This window comes from Talpa occidentalis, unplaced genomic scaffold, assembly GCF_014898055.3.
Source record: "Talpa occidentalis isolate TD23 unplaced genomic scaffold, MPIMG_talOcc4v2.1 talOcc4.2, whole genome shotgun sequence".
Classification (NCBI taxonomy): Eukaryota; Metazoa; Chordata; class Mammalia; order Eulipotyphla; family Talpidae; genus Talpa; species Talpa occidentalis.
This window is the reverse complement of record NW_023602073.1, coordinates 95,767,736-95,788,055: the sequence shown is the minus strand read 5'-3', so window position 1 is coordinate 95,788,055 and position 20,320 is coordinate 95,767,736. Positions and strand designations below refer to the sequence as shown.

Here is a 20,320-nt window from a genome sequence, read left to right as displayed (position 1 = left end):
AAGTTAGCTTTTTGTGTATGGTTAATGGCAAAAGAGTGGGTAAAATTCATGGATCCTTTTCTGACCTATAATGAGGCCTGGGCAGGTAAATGCATTGATGTGAATGTTGATGTTGTAACAGGGATTACCTTTATATCCTACAATATAACAAATTCTTAGAACTTAAAACATTTTTTATTTGGAAAAGAAACAGTGTAAAAGCTGGTGAACCCTACTTTTTCCAATATCATGGGCTGAAACCAGCATTTTCCTGTTCCACATCTTTTCCATCAGTACTGAATGTGATCAAAGTGAAACTGAAAATATTCATCTGAAATTTACTAGGCAAATGTCCAAAACAACAATAACTTCCCAAAACTCTGAAATTTTTTTTTTTTTTTTAAACAGATGAATTTGTGATCCGTCTGGACCCCCGATGGAATATGCAGGCATTGGACATCATTAGAAATTCCATGGACTTTGATCCACAAACAGACCAACCGGAACAGCTCTTTGCCCTTTTAGAATCCGTTGCAAACAAGTAGGTGAAGCCTGCTGTTCTGGGCACAGTATGCCTCACTGTACACTGACTTCACAGGTTTTACTTTTTCTAAAACTGTCATATATAGTTCGTGTATGTTTAATTTTTTGAACTTAGGAAATGGTTGGTGTTAGACATGATTACCTTCCTCTCCTTCATGTTCTATACTCAGACAAGTAATTCTGACTGACATCAAAAAGCCTGAACATTTTTGCAGGCTTTTGATAATTTAGTAAGGTGCTTGAAGAGCTACTTTAACATTAATGGTGGGATTTAATTTATGGTAAATCCCTTATCATAGGGTTAGTCGTTTCTTTACATTTTGTGATTCCCAGGACCTTCCATTTTCACCTACTTGTTCTCTCAGAGGTCCTTCCCACAGTCATGCGTCTATCCAAGTCATTTCCCATTCTCAAATGCTGGAGACGTGTAGTACTTGGGTACATAAGTATGCACTGATGTGAAAATTTACTTAGTTACTCCATAATCTGGTCTTTCCTCACTTTTTAAATGTAATGTAGTGTTTTTAAAATGGTCATCAGTGTAATAAACTTTTAAAAATAAATTTGTAGTTGAGGCATAAATGTGCATTGTAGAAAAGTGCACTTAATAACGAGCATACACAGTTTTGATGAATTTTTATAAAGTGAACTCACACATGAGTGTGTTGTAGTACATCAGAAGCTCCCTAAAAACCCCCTCTCCCTCCTCCCTGGGTAACTTCTAACACCATACATTAATTATATGACAGCCAATTTTAGGAATTCATAGTGCGGTTTGTCAGATCATGGCAGAGTAACAGTGAAGCCTAGTAGTCCACCCAGATAGCATTCTTTTCCCATCTGTCCTCTTTCCCCCCACCTTAGTTTTCATCACTTTCATCCCCATCTCTCTAGTCCAGAATTTGCAGGGGCAGTGAAGGAACAGCACCATGAAGGACAGTGATGTCCCAAGGGTTCCAAGGTAGAGGATAGGATTGAAAAGTATTGTTGACCAATAGCTATTAAGTTACTGAATCTCATTTCAGGACAATTATATATCTTGACCGGCAAAAACGAATTTTTACTGAAGCAAATTTGGTTTCTGTTGGTGGCAAAAAGTTAAGAAATAGTGTTTTAAGAATGTCCTTTGAATTTCATAAAGGTAAGAACATTACTGTTCATTGTCTTCAATTATGCATCTGATTGCATAATGTTGCTCAAGTTGAGAGACATATTCAGCAGCCACCACTGGTCATACTGATTCCTTTTCATTTCCTGGGCTTATTTTAAGCTTGCTCCCTTATTTAATAGTAATAATTGCTTTTTTATATGTCCTTGATGTCATTTACTTTCCATAGCAAACTTATGATGTAAAATGTGCTGCTCAAGGTTACATCTCTAGCAAGTAGGAGGGCCAGAACTTGAAACCCTTGTCTGTTATCTCGAAACATACATGCTCATAAGTTTTTGATTAGAGGTTTTTCCCCTCTCTTCTATGTTTTTTTTACTTTTAATTCAAAAGATGATTCTGCATGTTTGGGGGAAAAAACTATAGAAGTGTAAAAATTGAAAACATCTTTTGCAGCACTGCTGTTACTAGTATATTCATTTGTATCTTCTCATATTTGTGTTAGTTTTCCATCCAAACATACATTCACTTAGTTTTCATTTGTATCTAAGCAAAAAACTTCATTTTTTCATTAATACATCATGAATATAGTAGTCTGTAGCTATACATACCTGATCCACTAAGTTAATAATAGTAGGTAAAGAATTTGCTTCTGATCTCAACCTTTAAAAACTGACCTGCTGGGGATAACACTGAGTTCTAAATTGTAGCTGATAATTAAAATGTCCAGATATTAACATAAATCTGAAAGAATGTCCTTATTTTATGTCAACTCTAAGATCCAGAGAGCTACCACAGCCTGCCTCATGAAATTGTGGTCAACCTTGCTGCCTTTTTTGAACTTTTTGACGCACTGATCCTGCGTTGGGTAGAGTCCTCTCAGGGGGTGGTGTCTGATGTCAGCATCAATGAGGTGAGGAAATGTACCTGTTTTATTTCAGACAAAAAAGCATTGTGTCTTGGTGCAAAGATTCTTAGGGGCAAGACTAACTTCAGTGTTGTTATTTTATATCCAGTATTTGAGAAGTTTAATTGTTTTTAATAAATTAAAATATATACATGTATGTATAAATATGTATATATTTTAAAGCATTATAGAAGCTTTAAAATGTCCAGAGATTAATAGAGTAATTCACCTAATTTAACCAATTTAAACACACAGGTGTTTAAAATGTACAATTTCATATGCTTTGACATGTATACACCTGTGAGACTATAACTACATAACTACACTAAAGATAGTATATCTAAGATATTTTCTTGAATTCCTTTCATCTTCTCTGCTCCCACTCCCAACCAGGTGTCCATTGGCCTGCTTTTTGTTACTATAGGTCTGTTGTGTTTTCTAGCATTTTGTATTGCTGAGCAGTATTTCATCAACTGAGTGTACAACATTTTATTTGTCATTTACATGTTGGTGAACATTGGAATTTTAAGCTACATTTTAATTCACTTGAGCATTCTTAGACATCATTGTCATATAATGGTTAAGTTGAGTTTTTAATCTGAAATACTATAATTACAGTAAACTAGAGTACCAGGTCTTAAATTTTTTGACTTCAAGACCTCTTTATGTTCTTAAATTTATCAAAAACCCCACAGAGTTTTTTGTTTTTGTGGTTGAATCTATCATTTAGGAAGCATTAGGAAGTCTGAGAATTTAAAAAGTTTATATATTTTTTCAAAAATACAGTGGCAAACCCATTTCTTGTTAATATGAACATCCTGATTTTAAGGAAAAAAGGAAAAAACTTTTTTTTTAAAAAAAATGAAAATAATGGAATTGTTTTACATTTCTGTCTCCTGATTTTACAGAAGGAAGTTGGAATATCATATATGTTTCTCAGTTTTCTTGAACTGACAGATTCAGTCTGTTGCAATATGTTGGTTGGGTTGAAATTTTTAAAGAAAAATCAGCCTCTTACACTTATGAGGTTGGAAAAGGGAGGAATGTGTAAAACAGTCAACTTATTTAATTTTGAATATTCTCCCTTGATATTGTATCATAACTTGACAGGTGGTGGTTTTGTGACAATTACTTGTAATGTGGAATCTGGAAAAAATACCATAGAACTTGTCATGTATCAGTCCATTGGCTTACACTTTGGATGGACTTTGACCCTTGTGTGCATTTATAGTTAATGCATAGGTAAATTGGAAAATATTTTCACTGAGTTAACAGATTTCTAAATGTTGACATTTTTCATTCTTTAAATTAATAAAGTCAACACCCACAAAAAAAGGCCACAAACCGTATCGAAAGATCTTTAATTTGGGGACTTGTCAAGCTCCCAACTTTCTTTGAAAGTTTGAATTTTGTGATCAGAAATACTTTTCAATTGTTTTCTTGAAATGATTCACTTCATTAAATTTTTTTCCCAAGGATTTATTTTATTTATGCATTCAAGAGCTGGGGTGTGAGAGGATTCACCAGAGCCAGAATGGGGAACAGAACAGGCAGACCGATAGAAACACACTGCCGAGGGGAGCAGCGGGCGATCCAGGAGAAATCTGCGCCATGTAGGTTGCTCCCTGGCCGGGAATTGAACTCATGCTGCAGTGGCCGCGGTCAGCTTCATAGGTTGAGTCTCAACCCCTTGCACCACCAGGGAGGCCCACTTCATTCATTTTTAACACAAGTTTTGCCAGTTCATTCTCCCTCTCCTCCCCCACCCCCCCATTTTACTACCAGTGTAAATGGTTTTATTTACACTGTGGCATGGTTTATTATGAAACTAGCTTTGGACTTAAGGAATCTCTGAAGGGAATCACTTGTGACTCCTTTACAAAAAAATACATGATTAGAACAAGAATGTTAGACACTCACATTGCCTGATTTGCATTATAAAACTACATTAAACAAACGGTATTTTCATAAGGGTAGACATATAGACCAATGAAACAAGGAGAATTCAGAAGTAGACACTAACATACTGTCAATTCTCTTCACCTAAACTCCCTCCACCCTAATCTGAATGAAAAGGTAATTTAATAGGAAAAAATAGTACATTAAAAAAATGGTGATGAAATAACTAAATGTCTGTATAAAGCAAAAATGAACCTTTTTAACCTAACTTTCATTATATAAAAAAGCTACTTAGAAAGGGATTGTAGAGCTAAATATAAATGCTAAAACTATGACCTGTCTAAAAGATAAAAAAGGAGAAAATGGGCCTCCCCGGTGGCGCAGCTGGTTGAGCGCAGTGCTGTGAAGCTGTCTGCAGCCTCTGCAGTGCCGGTTTGCTTCCCAGCCGGCCAGGGAGATTCCCACATGGCGCAGCAAACCTCTCTTGTCTTTCCTGCCGCTCCCCTCAGCAGTGTATTTCAGTCCTTCTGCCTGTTCTGCTTCCTGCTCTGTCTCTGGTGAATTCTCTCACCCTCCTGAGCCTCTGGCTTGTACCCCAGTGCTTATATAAATAAATAAATCTTTTTTTAAAAAAAAAGCAGGAGAAAAACTTCACAATCTAAGGACAGGCAAAGATTTCATAAGATTCTTCATAAAAGAAGAAAGTCAATTAATTTCATCAAAGTAGAAAACTTTAAGAAAATAAGAACATCAAGAGATGTGTTTATAAATCATGTAAATTATTTAAGCAAATAATAAGAAAACCCAAGTTAAAAAAAAAAGGCAAGAGAATTTGGATACTTCTCAGAAAATATATGAATACACTATAAGAACTTGAAAAACTGCAACACTATTAATTTTCAGGTAAAGGTATATTGAATCCATAACAGTGGCCTCCCTGGTGGTGCAGGGGTTAAAGATAGCTCTGTCAAGCTATCTCCAGCCACTGCAGCACAAGTTTGATCCCCAGCTGGCCAGGGAGCAATGCACATGGCTCAGCAGACCTCTTCTGTCTCACCCTCTGTTCCCCTCTGCAGTGTATTTCAGTAAATCTGCCTATTCTGCTCCCACTCTCTCTGGTGAATCCTCTCACCTCCCACCCCACACCTCTGGCCTATACCCCAGTTCTTGTATGCATAAATAAATAAATCTTTAAAAAAAAAAATGAAACCAAAGGAAGGTGCCACCCAATAGAATGGCTGAAATTAAAACCACTGACAGTGGCAAGTATTGGCAAGGAAGTGAAGCAACTGGAACTTGCTTACGCTGCTGGTTGGAATACAAAATAATTCAGCTGCTTTTTAAGACAAGTTGGTGGTTTCTTATAAAATTACACCTATACTCACCTACTGACCTATGACTCAGTAATTCCATTTTCTCTAATAGCTCCGAATTCAGATACTAGGAAGATCTTTGCCTTCTCTGCCTTAATGTCCCCCAAAATATTCCTCAAATGCAAGACTTGATGCATGTTTATTGAATGTTGATAAATTGTTGAGGTCTGTGTCCTGTCTTTTACTGGGAGATGTTGTGAGCAGGTTTTTTTTTTTTTTTTTTAAACATCGCTGTTTATTTTTTCACAATAGGATTTCTCCCCTTTAGGTGTGGTCACCCTATTTCCCACCATCAGAGTGCCCACAGTCCTCTACCACCGTCCACAGCACTCTCCTCCCCACTTGTCACTATTCTCCCACTCTTCCTCCTCCTGCCCCTCCCCTCCCTTTCTGAGCATGTCACATCTACAGTCTACTTTCAAGGGTCAGTCTTGTAGTTTGTCTTTGATGTTTTGTTTGGTTTCTGTGAGCAGTTTTGTTTTTACTTTGTTTTTAGATTTTAGGTTCTGTGCGATGGCGGGACCGGTTTTGGACTGTGGCTGACACAGTAAAAGTGGATGCCCCTGGCCTTGCCCTGCTTGCTCTTCACTGGCACTGGGTTTTCAAACATTTGGTCCGTCAGATTCCCCAACTCTTAATGAATCATGAAGACAAGTAAGATTCATATTTAGAATGATAAAGTTAATCTCTATAGTATTGATGATGTTAAAGAGAAAATTGTTTAGAGGGCCTCCCTGATGGTGTAGGGATTAAGTCTCAGCGTTGTAATGCTATCACTGCTGCAGTCTTTCGCCCTGGCCAGGGAGCTAACCTACATGTGCTGCAGCAAACCTCTCCTGTCTCACCTGCTGCTCCTCTTAGCAGCGTATTTCAGTAGATCTGCCTGTTCTGCTCCCCGCTCTGTCTCTGGTGAATCCTCTCACCCCCTGCACCTCTGGCCTACACCCCAGTTCTTCTGTGCATAAATGAATAAATATTTTTTAAAAGGGGGGGGGGGTTAGAATTAAAACTTGTTTCTGTTTAAAGCTTTACTTTGGTGTAGTCCCTTAGCCTCTTGGTGAATATAAATCAAATGTAAAATATAAGTGATGTTTCTTACTACCCAGCATTTTCTCCTTTCTTACTTTCCTTCTACCCATTTATTCTTGAAAGATATTACAAAGACATTCAGAACGTCTCAGAACATATTCAGAATTGCTTGGGGAGCCCAGCTGGTGGCTTTACAGGTATAAAGAAGTTGCAAAAGTTTCTGGGACGACCATTTCCTTTTAAGGTACGTCTTGGAAGCATGTAATAAAGACAAAGATTTGACCTCTTCATAAGTTTTCCTGGAGTGTGCAACTGACATTCAGTTAGACTCATTCTTACCTGCAAAGCTTAACTTTTAAACGTTCAACAAATACTAAATGTTACACTTTATTCTTGAGGCCGTTAAGGCTTGGTAGTTTTAACTTACCTCCTGAGAGCAGTAAAAGTAAACATGCCCTGTATTTTCTAGACCATTAAGGAAATCATTAAATTTTTTTTTCAGATGTGAATATGTTCCTTACTTCAAAGGACCTCATTTCTCTTCTTGGGTTTGTTGTTTCAGGACAAGATGGTGGTAGAATGTTTTTCACAATTAAAAGTCCTTAACAAAGCCCTTGCCATCAGGGACCCACCATTGCCTGTTTTAGGAGAGAGTGGATGGCAAGAACATATGAGTTGTCTCCAAGTGGTTGCTTCTGAATGGATATTAAAGAAAAGTCTCCTAAAGGCCTGGGGATGGGTTCTCACAGCTAATATTGTAGAAGATGTCAATCCAGGTAATATACTTGGAGGTTGGCCAGCTGACAAATGCTCTGAAAGTATCTTCTGCCCTGTAATCAATATGTTTTGTTTTTCTTTAGATTTTCTACTTTTTTTTCCCCTTTTTGCTTTTTTTGTAAACACTATCATTAAAAAAAATCAGGCATCAGCCTAAAAAATAATTGTTGAATTCTATCATTAGAACAATACAGTGACTAATAGCATCATTTTTTTTTTAAAAAATAGCATCATTTAACAGATGTAAAAAGTCAAACTCAGATTAAGCTGAACTCATGCTGTTGGGAACCTGGAGCCTATATTATTGGCTACTACACTATAATACCATGTGTCTTTATTCCAGATAAATTGAAGAATCTTGTGAATGTTCAATGTCTAGAATTAAAAGCCAAAGGAATTTCACTTGGTTTTCTGGAGAAAAAGTCAAGTGAAGCTTCCTGCCTGCCCCAGCCTAATTTTACCTCCTTAATCCAACTCACCAGGAGGGTTCAGTTGTGGCCTGCGATGGAGTACCTGGCTATGCTTTGGCAGTACAAAATGACAGTCAATTTTATGACACAGGCTTGTCTGAGAAGGTAATAATCCATTTATTTTCTTACTAGGTTATTTCATGTATCCTGTATGTGAATCAAAAGCATAATCTTGTCTTGAGGCTGATAGTTGCTGAAGCAAAGAGAGGTCACTTGCCACCTTTGAAAGCAAAAGCTCCTTCTGAAGATTCTTTTGATTTCACCCCTAAAAGTTACTAGGTATTTCTTCAGTAGAATGGCTTGTTCATTTTTAAATAAATATACTCTAACTTCTGTGTGTTTCATATTCCTTCACACAGCCTTTTTCTAGCATTGCATTGATAACCCATAGCACACCCATTCTCATTATTTTTGGAACAGGTCCAGCAAAAATCAAGAACTGCACATTGATGAAGAGATACGTCATCATATCACATTTTGTCTTAAGTACACACCAATTGCTCCAAAAGAGCTTCAAGAGCTTTGGTTTTTACTGCACCATCCAAAGGTAAAAAAAAACCCAAAAACCATGTAAGCCTTCTTTTCACTATTGAGTGGACTAGGTTTTCTGTGGCAGCTTGGCTACAGACTGTTTTATTTCTATAACCTCAGAACTTTGTGTTGCAAACTTCAGCCTTAACTGAATTAACTTGAAAAGGGGAGAGTTTTTAGTATTTTTTTTTTAAAGATTTATTTATTTATGCATATAAGAATTGGGGTACTAGGCCAGAGGTGTGGGAACTAAGAGGATTCACCAGAGACAGAGCGGGGAACAGAACAGGCAGATCTACTGAAATATACTGCTGAGGGGAGCAGCAGGTGAGACAGGAGAGATCTACTGCACCATGTGGGTTGCTCCCTGGCTGGAGATAAAACTTGGGCTGCAGTGGCTGCAGATAGCTTCCACTAAGATAGTGCTGATGCTTAACTTTTGTGCCACCAGGGAGGCCCAAGTTTTTAGTATTCTTTTACAGTAATTATGTAGGTATTTTACAACTCTTACCACAGAGTCCTTATATTCAGTTTCAAGTTAAATGAAAGTATATTTTTGTTTGCTCTAAAATATATTGTGAGATGGTTTTACTTTTCCCCTCCAGAATAACATAACTGCTTTTGTGAATTCTGGTAAACTTTAATTAATGTAGCTTCATTATTGTAGTCTTTAATTTTTAAAATAGTGTTTTATCCACATCTCTTGTTGACTTTCTATTTTTATTATTTTTTTTAAAGATTTATTTGTGCATACAAGAACTGGGGTACAGGCCAGAGTTGGGGGGGGGTGAGAGGATTCACCGGAGACAGAGTGGGGAACAACAGGCAGATCGACTGAAATACTCTGCTGAGGAGAGCAGCGGGTGAGTCAGGAGAGGTCTGCTGCACCATGTGGGTAACTCCCTGGCTGGGGATCGAGCTTATGCTGCAGTGGCTGTGGATAGCTTCATAGGTTGCGTCTTAACTCCCTGTGGTACCAGGGAGGCCCAAATTTAACTTTAAATTCCTACCAGGGGTTTATCTCATTAAGTGTTAAGAAAGTAGATCTGTTTCCTAAAATTATAAACAGGGTAAATGACTAGGGTGACAGGAAATGAGAAACATTATAGTTAATGTCCGTAAACCCCATGTTAGCTTTACATGAGTCTTCCAAGACAAGAGATTTTATGACTTGATTTATGGAATCTTTGTCAAATGTTCTTTAATATAATTATTCTTTTATCGCTAGGTATCTACCGAGGAAATCGTTTCTTTGTGGCCTGAGTTATTTAATTCCACATTTATGTCTTTCTGGAGCAGTACTGTGACCACAAATCCAGAGTATTGGCTAACTTGGAGTCCTCTGCCTTGTGTGCAGCCAAGAGATATGCCCAAATCCCTTTTAGACTCCACATTGAAGGTTTGTTGGCATAAAATCATTAAAGTGTTTGGTGGTAGTAGGAAAAATTCTCAACAAATCTAGTAGTAAACATTCCTAGAATATGAAGTAGTGATTACAGTACTTTCTTTTCTGCAGGATATTAGTGTACCTTCAAAAAAGATACTTCATGTTAAGTGATATGGGAAATTCATAAAGTTTAAAATGCTTTCCTTAGAAAGTGTTTAACTTCTTTTCTGATTAAATATTTCTTCTAGAATTGTAAATTAGAAATGTATATGTGTAATGTGGAATTCACTAGAAATTACCATTCTTTTCTCTGAGGCTGTGTGTGTGTTGGGGGAGCGGGTATAAACTAAGATCACTGTCTTTGATTATATAATATGTCAAAGAAATCTATATTGTCATTCCAGATTATTCTTTTTAAGATATTCATTATACCAGTGGCAGAAGTAGATGCAGAACTGTGTGCTAGAGTTTAATTATTTACTTACTGATAAGTGTTGAGATTTCTTTCCCCAACCCACACCTTCCTCTATAGCAAGCATACCTGCATCAACTACCCTTGTGAAAATCTTTGTATTTCTGTGGACATATTACAAGAATTGGAATTAATCCTTGGTCGGAATGTCTGAACAGTTGATGAAATTTATAGGTATCTAGGCAGGTGTGTAGGCCAGAGATGTGTGGGGTGAAAGGGTTCACCAGAGACAGAATGGGGAGCAGAACACGTGGATTTTACTGAAATACACTGCTAAGGGGAGCAGCGGGCGAGACAGGAGAGGTCTGCTGCCCCCATATGTGGGTTAACTCCCTGGCTGGGTATCAAACTCTGGCTGTAGTGGTGATAAGCACTGACACTTCACCCCTAGGCCACCAAGGAGGCCTGTGATTTTGTTTTTCACTTGTTAAAACTTTCTAAGAGGGTGGTTATTGATGATCGTTTTATTACCAAAGGTACCTTTACATATGGATTTTAAACTTTACCTAGTATGTGGTTGGATGTATATTTTTCTGTTCTTTTGTTTCTCAAGTTTTGTTTTCTTTACAAATATGCCAATTCCTTTCTAATTTCTCATTTTTGCGTCTTATTAAAAATGTCTTCTTTCACTTCCTTATAGTTAAACACTATTTGCCCATATTTTCTTTTGTATTTTTGTTTCTGTTTTATACATGAGTCAATTTTTTCTGGATATCTTGTTTTATGAGATAGGCATGCAATTTTTTGTTTTATATAGCAGTTTATCACAAAGCAGTATAACACCATTTTTGAGTAATTCATCCTCTCATTTGATTCATCCATCATATACCTATTCCATAAATGCCCTTGTGCTGCTTGTTGAAATCCCATGACATAATTTCTTTTTGTTTAAAATTTTTAAATTTTTTCAAAGATTTATTTATTTATACAAGCACTGGGTACAGTCAGAAGTGCGGGAGGGTGAGAGAATTCACCAGAGCCAGAGCAGGGAACAGAACAGGCAGACTGACAAAATACACTGCTGAGGGGAGCAGCGGGCGCACCAGGAGAGGTCTGAGGGCCATGTGGGACCCTCGCTGTTGGCCGGGGATCGAACCAGTGCTGTAGAGGCTGTGGGCAGCTACGCAGTGCAGTGCTCAACAGCTGCGCCACCAGGGGAGGCCCTAAAAATTTTAACTTATTTTTAATGTAATTTATTTATATTTTACATCATTGTTCATATATTTTTTTTTTTAAAAAAATTTTTTAGACTATTTGCTTCCCCTCACCCCCTCAGGTTGAGTCCCTATAGAATTTCCTTCCCCAAGGCACCCTTGCTCCATCACCACAGATCCCTGTGCTCCTCCTTCCCTCCCTCTGATCCATCTCCCTCCTCTTCCCCTGCAGTATGTCTCTGATTTGTATTTCTCTGTTTTTGCTTTGTTGTGTTTTGTACTGTTATTATTATTTTTTACACTGATGTCTTATTTGGTTCCCCTATATACTTGTTACAAGTGAAACCATCCAATATTTTTCTTTTTTCCTTCTGGCTGATTTCACTGAGCATAATTCCTTCTAGCTCCATCCACGTTACTGCAAATGGCATGAGTTTATCTTTTTTGATTGCTGAATAATATTCCATTGTGTGTATATATACCACATCTTACTGATCCAGTCATCTATTTTTGGGCAGTTGGGTTGTTTCCAGGTTTTACCTATTGTAAATAGTGCTGCAATAAACATAGGGGTACAGGTGTTCTTTTGAATCAATATTTTTGTGTCTTTTGGGTAGATCCCTAGTAGTGGAATTGCCGGGTCATGTGTTAGCTCCATTTTTAGTAGACTGAGTAACCTCCATACAGCTTTCCATAGTGGTTGGACCAGTTTGCAGTCCCACCAGCAATGTAGGAGAGTTCCTTTTTCACCACACCTTCACCAACATTTGTTGTTGCTTGTTTTTTTGATATGTGCCATTCTTACTGGTATAAGTTGATATCTCAATGTGGTTTTGATTTGCATTTCCCTGATTATAAGGGATGTTGAACATTTTTTCATATGCCTGTTGGCCATCTGCATTTCCTCTTTGGAGAAATGTCTTTCAAGTTCTTCTTCCCATTTCTTGACTGGATTGTTTATTTTGTTTTTGTTGAGCCATGTGAGTTCTTTGTATATCTTTGTGATCAGTCCCTTATCAGTTGAATGGAGTGCAAAGATTTTTTTCCCAAGTGTCTCAGTTTTGGTTAATGTCTCTTTGGCTGTGCAGAAGCTTTTCGGTTTGATTTAATCCCAGGTGTTTATCTCTGCCTTCACTATCATTGCTTTGGGTGATGAGTCTTTAAAGATGTTATTGAGATATATTTTATAGTTTCAGGTTTTATGTCCAGGTTTCTTATCCATTTTGAGTTGATTTTTGTGCACGGTGAGAGGTAGTGGTCTACTTTCATTTTCTTGCATGTGGAGGTCCAGTTTTCCCAGCACCATTTAATCATTGTTCATTTTTGTGCAGTGTTTGCTTTCTCCTCTCAAGTGTAGTCCCCATTGAATTCCTACCACCAATTCACCCATGCACTATTGCCATAGTCTCTTGTGCTCTTCCCTCCTGTTTTGATCCCTCTCCCTCCCCGTCCCCTGCAGAATGTCTCTGATTTATAGTTGCCTGTTAATTTTGCTTTTGTTGTTATTTTTTCCCCTGAGTCCATGACATAATTTCTAAAAGTTACTTGACTCCTGTCTCATCTCAGGGCCCTGGCAGTCTCAATAGAGCCATGTTTTCCAAGTGCTGCTTTGAAGTCTTGACCAGCAGCTGCAGAGCAAGTCCTTGGGATGTGAGCGGCCTTCCCATCCTGTCATCCTCACATGTCACCCTGGGAGAGTGGGTTGAGAGAGCCCAGCAACTCCAGGAAATCAGTTCAGTGCTCTGGACCAACATGACTGTTCCTTCAGTGGCAGAGTTCAGGTATTCCCTTCCTTTGGGGCGGTGGCTAGTTCTTTGGTGGGTGAAGGCAAGGCTGAATCAGTAGGTTTTCAGCTCATGATAGTCTTTACTAAGAGCTGGCCAGTTCCTTTGTCAATTTTCAGCATATTATCATCAAGAGAATGGTGGTTGGAATACCATATAAGTTTGTATGAGACTAGAAGCTTACTCTCAAATATTGTAGAATAGACTGCCTTGTCATTTTCTGAAGAAAGAGTTCTGTTTGATGTGTACAAGCCCTGTTTACTCATCATCCCAACAGACGCACTGATTCCCAGCTCCAGGGGCTCTTGCTGTGCCGACACCTGGTGGGCTTAGCAGACCTGCTTCCTGAGCCCCGGCAGCAGGAGTACATGCAGAACTGTGAGCGGCTGCTGCTTGGGGACAGCCACGCCTTCCAGCATGTGGGCCAGACTCTTGGGGATATGGCTGAGCAGGAGGCTCTGCCCAAAGAACTGCTGTGCCTCTTGCTCACGTCCCTGCGCCACTTATTTGGGGAAGGAGAGAGTAAGCAGGACCTGCCTGAGCCAGCCCGGCGTGGGAGCCTTTGGGTGAGCCTTGGCTTGCTCCAGATTCAGACCTGGCTTCCCCAGGCACGCTTCGACCCTGCAGTGAAGAAGGAATATAAGCTCAAGTACGCCAAGGAAGAGGTATGGGGAGGCAAGAGTTTGGAGTGTGAGTTCCATCCCTGGCTGGCAGGCTTTACTGGGTATACTACTCCTATTATCCCCTTGGATGCTCAGAATTCCTCTGAGTAGTCTTTGACACTGGGAGGATCCCTTTCTAGGGTTCTGATCTATCTGCCAATAGAGTGCAGTGGGCAGAGGGCTTGACACTTGTATACCTGTGACACTGCCAGAGAAAAGTGGTGTCTCTCATTAGTCAGACTCCTACCTGTAAAGTAACTGCTTTAGATAGTGTATATAGCATTACTTCAATTTTAAATAATTGGTGTTTATTATCTAAACTCAAGAATCACACATACTGTGATAATATGGTATCCTTTTCTGTTTGAACTCCCAACCAAGTGCAGAAACTGAATACATATACTAGAACTGAATTTCAAAGAAGGAAAATTATGTTAGTTGGGGTGACGAGTTAAAGCTGCTATGGCAAAACCTCTGAAGTTAAGTGACATAAATAGTTTCTTTCATCTAATAGCGCTAATGTGAGTGATCGTGAACAACGGAGCAGATTCCCTAAGGGAATCTAAGGGACATTCAGGAACTCAGGTTCATTCTGTCCAGCTGCTCTACCCTCCTTTAGGGCATTATCTTCTCGGGCATGGTCCTAGGTGAGCATGGCAGGCTATTTTCTTTTCTTTCTGTTAGCTGCATCAGCTGCAGTGTGAGTGGAAGACCAGAAACCTTTCATCCCAGCTACAGACTGGAAGAGACCTGGAAGATGAAGTTGTTATCAATTACTCTCATCCTCATGTCAGGTAATTACATAAGTGTGGTTATTCATGTTGGGGGCTATTGACCCTCTTTTTAAAAAAGACATTTTAAGGGTGATCTTTACAATGTAATTAGCATTAGCGGAGTGATGATATATATCTCTGAACTACATTAGCAATTGGATACAAAGCCATGGTTATAATCAGGTGAAACTTTCATGAGGCCAAGAAAGTTTACATGAGAACTTATTCTCATGGAAGGAAGTGGGGGTGATGATATTCCCTGTGTAGGTCCATGGCTTTAGGAAATGCCATGCGGTGTAGTGGATTCTGAGTTCCAGTCCTGTCCCTGACCTTTGTATTAGACTTTGGATAGAGGCCTTAATGCTTCTAAGCCTTGGTGTTCATGTCTGTAAAAAGAGGCTAGAGTACCTACTTCAGAGTTGTAAGGAGACTTTTTATGAGACGTACGTCTAAAGTGTTAAATGACATGTGTTGCACATGATAAACACTCTTACCTGTTTTTGTTATAATTTTCATTATTTTCAGCACATTATTCCTCAGTAGCTAAAATGTCTTCATTAGTCTGGATTTACTGCTCTTCTTTTGACAGAATTTGTCTATGTGTTAATTTGACTCTAGGTTACTTAGCCAGAGAATTGATCAGCTGGGGAATTTAATCAACAACCTGGCAAAGAAGCAGGCCTTCAGACCCCAGCTTCCTGTATTCGAGTCCCTGGTACAGGAAATCCACCACTACATTACCAGCATTGCCAAGACCCCTGCTGTTCAGGATCTGCTCACACGGCTCCTACAGGCCCTCCATGTCGATGGGCCTCGGTCGGCCCAGGTGGCCCAGAACCTTCTGAAAGAAGAGGCCTCTTGGCAGCAGTCACACCACCAATTCAGGAAGCGACTGGCAGAGGAGTATGCCTTGTATCCAGACTCTGTGGCCCCACTGCAGGCATCCATCTTGCAGCTGCAGCATGGCATGCGGCTGGTTGCCTCTGAGGTCCATGCCTCACTGCACAGTACCATGGTCTCTGCAGATAGGCTGGGTACCCTGGCCACATCCTTGTTGGCTTTCCCTTCCGTGGGCCCCACCTTCCCCACCTACTATGCTCATGCGGACATTTTATGTTCAGTGAAGTCAGAGGAGGTTGTGCGAGGCCTTGGGAAGTTGATCCTCAAGCGGTCAGGAGGAAAGGAACTGGAAGGAAATGGCCAGAGACCCTGCCCTACCAGAGAGCAGCTGCTGATGAACGCCCTTCTTTATTTGCGCTCCCATGTGCTGTGCAAGGGAGAGATGGACCAGAAGACCCTGCAGCTCTTCAGACACGTGTGCCAGGTAAACCCTTCTCTGGTTGCCTACAGTGTATATTAGCTGTACCCAGTATAGATAGAGACCGTAGTTAGGGTGTCGAACTCTATTTTCCTTTTTCCCATTTGACTGTCAGGTTTTGGGACCTTTGTCCCTCAATTTAAGAGATTAAAAAAAAAGTGATGTTAGCCCTTTATTTGTGAGACACTGCAAATATTTCCCTAGTTAGTTGTCTATTGACTTTATGGTGGTTTTGCCATGTAATTGTATCAAGTTTTATTAATATTAAGAAAATAACTTTTTTTTCCCCTTGCTAACAAGCTCAATTTGTTCTTGTGGACAAGTAAAATAATACAAGCAATTAATTAGATTCTGTCACTTAAAGCCATATACACTCTTTTTTTTTTTTTTTTTTTTTTTAAAGATTTATTGATTGATTGATTGATTGATTCATACATACATACAAGCACTGGGTACAGTCAGAAGCGCGGGAGGGTGAGAGGATTCACCAGAGCCAGAGCGGGGAGCAGAGCAGGCAGAGGGACCGAAGCACACCCTGGGGGGAGCAGCGGGCGGCAGGAGAGGTCTGCGCGCCATGTGGGACCCTCCTCCGGTGGCCGGGGAACAGCCGGGGATCGAACCGGCGCTGCAGAGGCCGCGGGCAGCCTCGCAACCCAGCGCTCAACCGCTGCGCCACCGGGGAGGCCCCATATACACTCTTAACATTGGTGTATCCCATTCTAGGCTTGCCTGTTTTGAATATGTATCTATAAATATACCTCTGTGACTTGCGAATTTTTTTTTTAAACAGTACCCTTTTAAAATAACAGCCTTAGCACAGTGACTCAATATTTAACACATAGTAGGTACTCTAGTGGAGAATAATTCTATGTCTCCACACAAAGCACTAATAAAGTATGTTTTGTTTTACAATTTGCTTTTTAAAACCTAACAGCATTCCAAGATGAGAATGTATACATTGTGCAAAAATGAGAAGTGATGTTAAAAATATATAAAATAAAAGATGGAGCAGTTAAAAAAAAAAAAACCTAACAAGATGAGAATGCATACATTGTGCAAAAATGAGAAGTAATGTTAAAAATATATAAAAGATGGAGCAGTTAAAAAAAAAAAACCTAACAGCATTAGTGATTGTTTTCCCCATAATTAGATAGTCTTCACTTGCATCATAGTGTCTGCCCAGTTTTTTAAATTGTATGCTTATGCCATGACATTAAAGTTTCTATCATTGAACATTTATTAGTAATGTTTTTGCTATTTTGAGGAGGGAAAAACCATCAGTACCATAAGTAGTCTCATGACTAGATCTTTGGGCGCAAATCTAGAAAGGAGAATTGCTGGAACAAAGATTACTTAGGCTTTTAGTACAGATTATCTTCATCAATACTAGGTGTTTTCTTTAACTTTCAGTCTTTCCCAATTTAAAGACCTAACATCATAGAGAAGGTGTGAGGGATTTAATAGGTCTATAGTAAGAACAGTTTTAACTGATCAGTGTCCTTCAATCTCCCTGTAACTAGCCCATGTTTTCTTTTTTTGAACTCTTGTGTCAGCTCCTTGAAGCGCCAGCCAAGAGAAATTTGAATCACAGGCCCCACTTGACTGACCATGAGCCCCTCCTTAGCACAAAGCTTCATCAGTGTCTGACATGAATTTCCCCATAGCACTACTGTAGTAAGTCTTTACACCTGGGAAATTGTAATACTGCAAGAAGAGGGAATTTAGGAAACTTGGGTTGTTGCACATACACAGGTTGAAAATCAAACCATTTGCTCTCTATTACCCAGAACTTAGTTTCTTGGATATTGCAGTTTGTTTTTGAACCACATACTTTGTTTTCATGAGAAATTAAGAGATGATAATAAGCCTTGCCTTTGTTGTTTATAATTGGCTCAGCAAAGGCAAATAAGCTTCCTTTCGAATGTGTGACTTTTCAGGAAATCATCAATGAGTGGGATGAACAGGAACGCATAGCCCAAGAAAGGGCTGAGCTGGAAAGCAGCCTGTATAGATACAGGAGCAGGAACTCCAAGACAGCCCTGAGCGAAGAGGAAGAGGAAGAACGAGAATTTAGAAAGCAGTTCCCGCTGCATGAAAAGGTTAGGTGGTGGTGGCACGCCTTGTTTTACATGAGTTTCCTTGATTCCACACATTCTCTTTGATTGGTGTTAGTCTTTTTAATATATCTTAATCATTCACACTCCATCTTTCCCCCTTTCTTTTAGTTTAATTAGAGTTAGATTTTTAAAGGTCCAATTGCTTTACTTTTTTTTTTTTTAAAAACAGGACTTTGCAGATATTTTGATAGAACCAACACTGGAGGAGAAAAAGGCAACTTCAGATGGGCAAGAAGAAGAAGCAACCACAGACCCTACCCTCTTCTCCCAGAGTTCAATGCAGGCAGTGATGCTTATTCACCAGCAATTGTGCCTCAGCTTTGCTCGGTCCCTCTGGTACCAACAGACTCTGCCACCACATGAAGCAAAGCATTACCTCAGCTTGTTTTTGTCCTGCTATCAGACTGGAGCATCTCTTGTAACACATTTCTACCCCCTGATGGGTATGACAGTTTACTTCTGTTGTAGTCTTGGAAAATCACATGAATGTTACTGCTACTTCTGAAACTGTTAAAACCATTACCTCCCTGTTTTGACTAATTCCTTGTTGATAGCATGCCTTTGCATGAAGAACAAGCTAACTCCAAAAAGTTGCCTTAAAATTCAGCAGTGAAGATGTTTTTCCTTTGTTTGAATACTTAGAGGTGAAAGAATTAAGAAAATAAGGATGTGGACTTAATTGAAGTGGTCTTATTTAAGTGGCCATTATTTCTAATTTCTCTCTAAAAGCGTCAGTACTTTTCAAATGAAATCATGTATTCTTGGGAGTAATCTGAAATTAATCTCAAAGAATATGATATGATGCAAATAAAATAGAGCCTTCATATTTCATTTCTCTCTATCAAGAATAGCTAAGGGCCTCCCTGGTTAAGTCTCAGCACTATCACTGCTACGGCCTGAGTTCAATCTCCGGCCAGGGAGCTAACCCATATGTGTTGCAGCAGACCTCTTCTATTTTGCCCATTGCTCCCATTAGCAGTGTATTTCAGTAGATCCACCTGTTATGCTCCCCACTCTTTCTCTGGTGAATCCTCTCACCACCCCTGCACCTCTGACCTACATCCCAGTTCTGTGCAAAAATAAAATTTAAAAGAACAGCTATAAAAACTGGGAATTTTAGTTCATCAAATCAAATGGCAGCCTCTTGATTACACCTAGGAGTATCCTCTGCATATCCAAGAGACTTAACACATTTTGGTGACTAGTGTGATAGTAAGGTCACACAGTCCTCTAGCCCAATGGTGCTTTAGAGGTAAATTTTATTTAAATATCTGCTTCCTCAATCCTAGTAGTTCATTATTTCTGAGAGTATGTTTCTGACATCTTTGTAACTTGATAGATTTACTTACCAAGTTCACTGACTTTACTATGATCTTGTTTACTTCACAGGAGTTGAGCTGAATGGCCAACTTTTAGGCAGCCAACTTTTGGCCTGTACTCTTTCCCATAACACTCTCTTTGGGGAGGCGACCTCAGACCTGATAGTGAAGCCTGATGGGCCCTATGACTTCTACCAGCACCCCAATGTCCCAGAAGCACAGTACTGTCAACCTGTGCTTCATGATTTCGCAGAGACTATCAATCAGCTATTGCAGGACTGGCCAGAACATCCGGCACTGGTGCAGGTATGGCAGCCCAGAGGAGCAGCACTGAAGGTGTGGCCTCCCATTATCCCTGAGGGTTTTTCACTTGCACATTTGAACATACAAAACAAAGGCTTACAGAATCTCAGTTCAGTGAGAGACTACCCACTTACTGCAGGATGAGCATATCAGTTTATATTGCTATTGTATAAATGATGTTTAGGGATTCCATTAATTTTATTTGTTGTCCAGGGCTTACTGTCCACATAATAAAATGTTGCTGTATTCCTCTGACTTTTCAGAACAGAAAGGCCTGGCTTTTTCAAGAATAGCAGTTTTAATTTTCATCTTGCTCTGTGGTCTTCAGTCATTTTTAATAACTTATAATGGTATAACTGAGTAATAAGAGTAGTTTTCTTAACATAATCAGCCATATTTCTAGAATAACAGAACA

The 20,320-nt window shown here is 39.3% G+C and overlaps 1 protein-coding gene across 1 annotated transcript in view; it reads left to right on the top strand.

Annotated features, from left to right (window-relative positions):
• MDN1 (midasin AAA ATPase 1) overlaps positions 1 to 20,320 on the top strand; it is a 155,615-nt gene that overhangs the window by 96,402 nt on the left and 38,893 nt on the right. The window contains exons 48-63 of the mRNA XM_037518752.2: positions 388 to 520; positions 1,548 to 1,663; positions 2,410 to 2,543; positions 6,306 to 6,463; positions 6,962 to 7,082; positions 7,401 to 7,614; positions 7,959 to 8,190; positions 8,506 to 8,632; positions 9,845 to 10,015; positions 13,196 to 13,410; positions 13,691 to 14,078; positions 14,760 to 14,869; positions 15,467 to 16,172; positions 18,104 to 18,265; positions 18,453 to 18,726; positions 19,673 to 19,908. Of these exons, the coding sequence (XP_037374649.1) occupies positions 388 to 520; positions 1,548 to 1,663; positions 2,410 to 2,543; positions 6,306 to 6,463; positions 6,962 to 7,082; positions 7,401 to 7,614; positions 7,959 to 8,190; positions 8,506 to 8,632; positions 9,845 to 10,015; positions 13,196 to 13,410; positions 13,691 to 14,078; positions 14,760 to 14,869; positions 15,467 to 16,172; positions 18,104 to 18,265; positions 18,453 to 18,726; positions 19,673 to 19,908 (3,497 nt within the window). The remainder of the gene's footprint in view (positions 1 to 387; positions 521 to 1,547; positions 1,664 to 2,409; positions 2,544 to 6,305; positions 6,464 to 6,961; positions 7,083 to 7,400; positions 7,615 to 7,958; positions 8,191 to 8,505; positions 8,633 to 9,844; positions 10,016 to 13,195; positions 13,411 to 13,690; positions 14,079 to 14,759; positions 14,870 to 15,466; positions 16,173 to 18,103; positions 18,266 to 18,452; positions 18,727 to 19,672; positions 19,909 to 20,320) is intronic.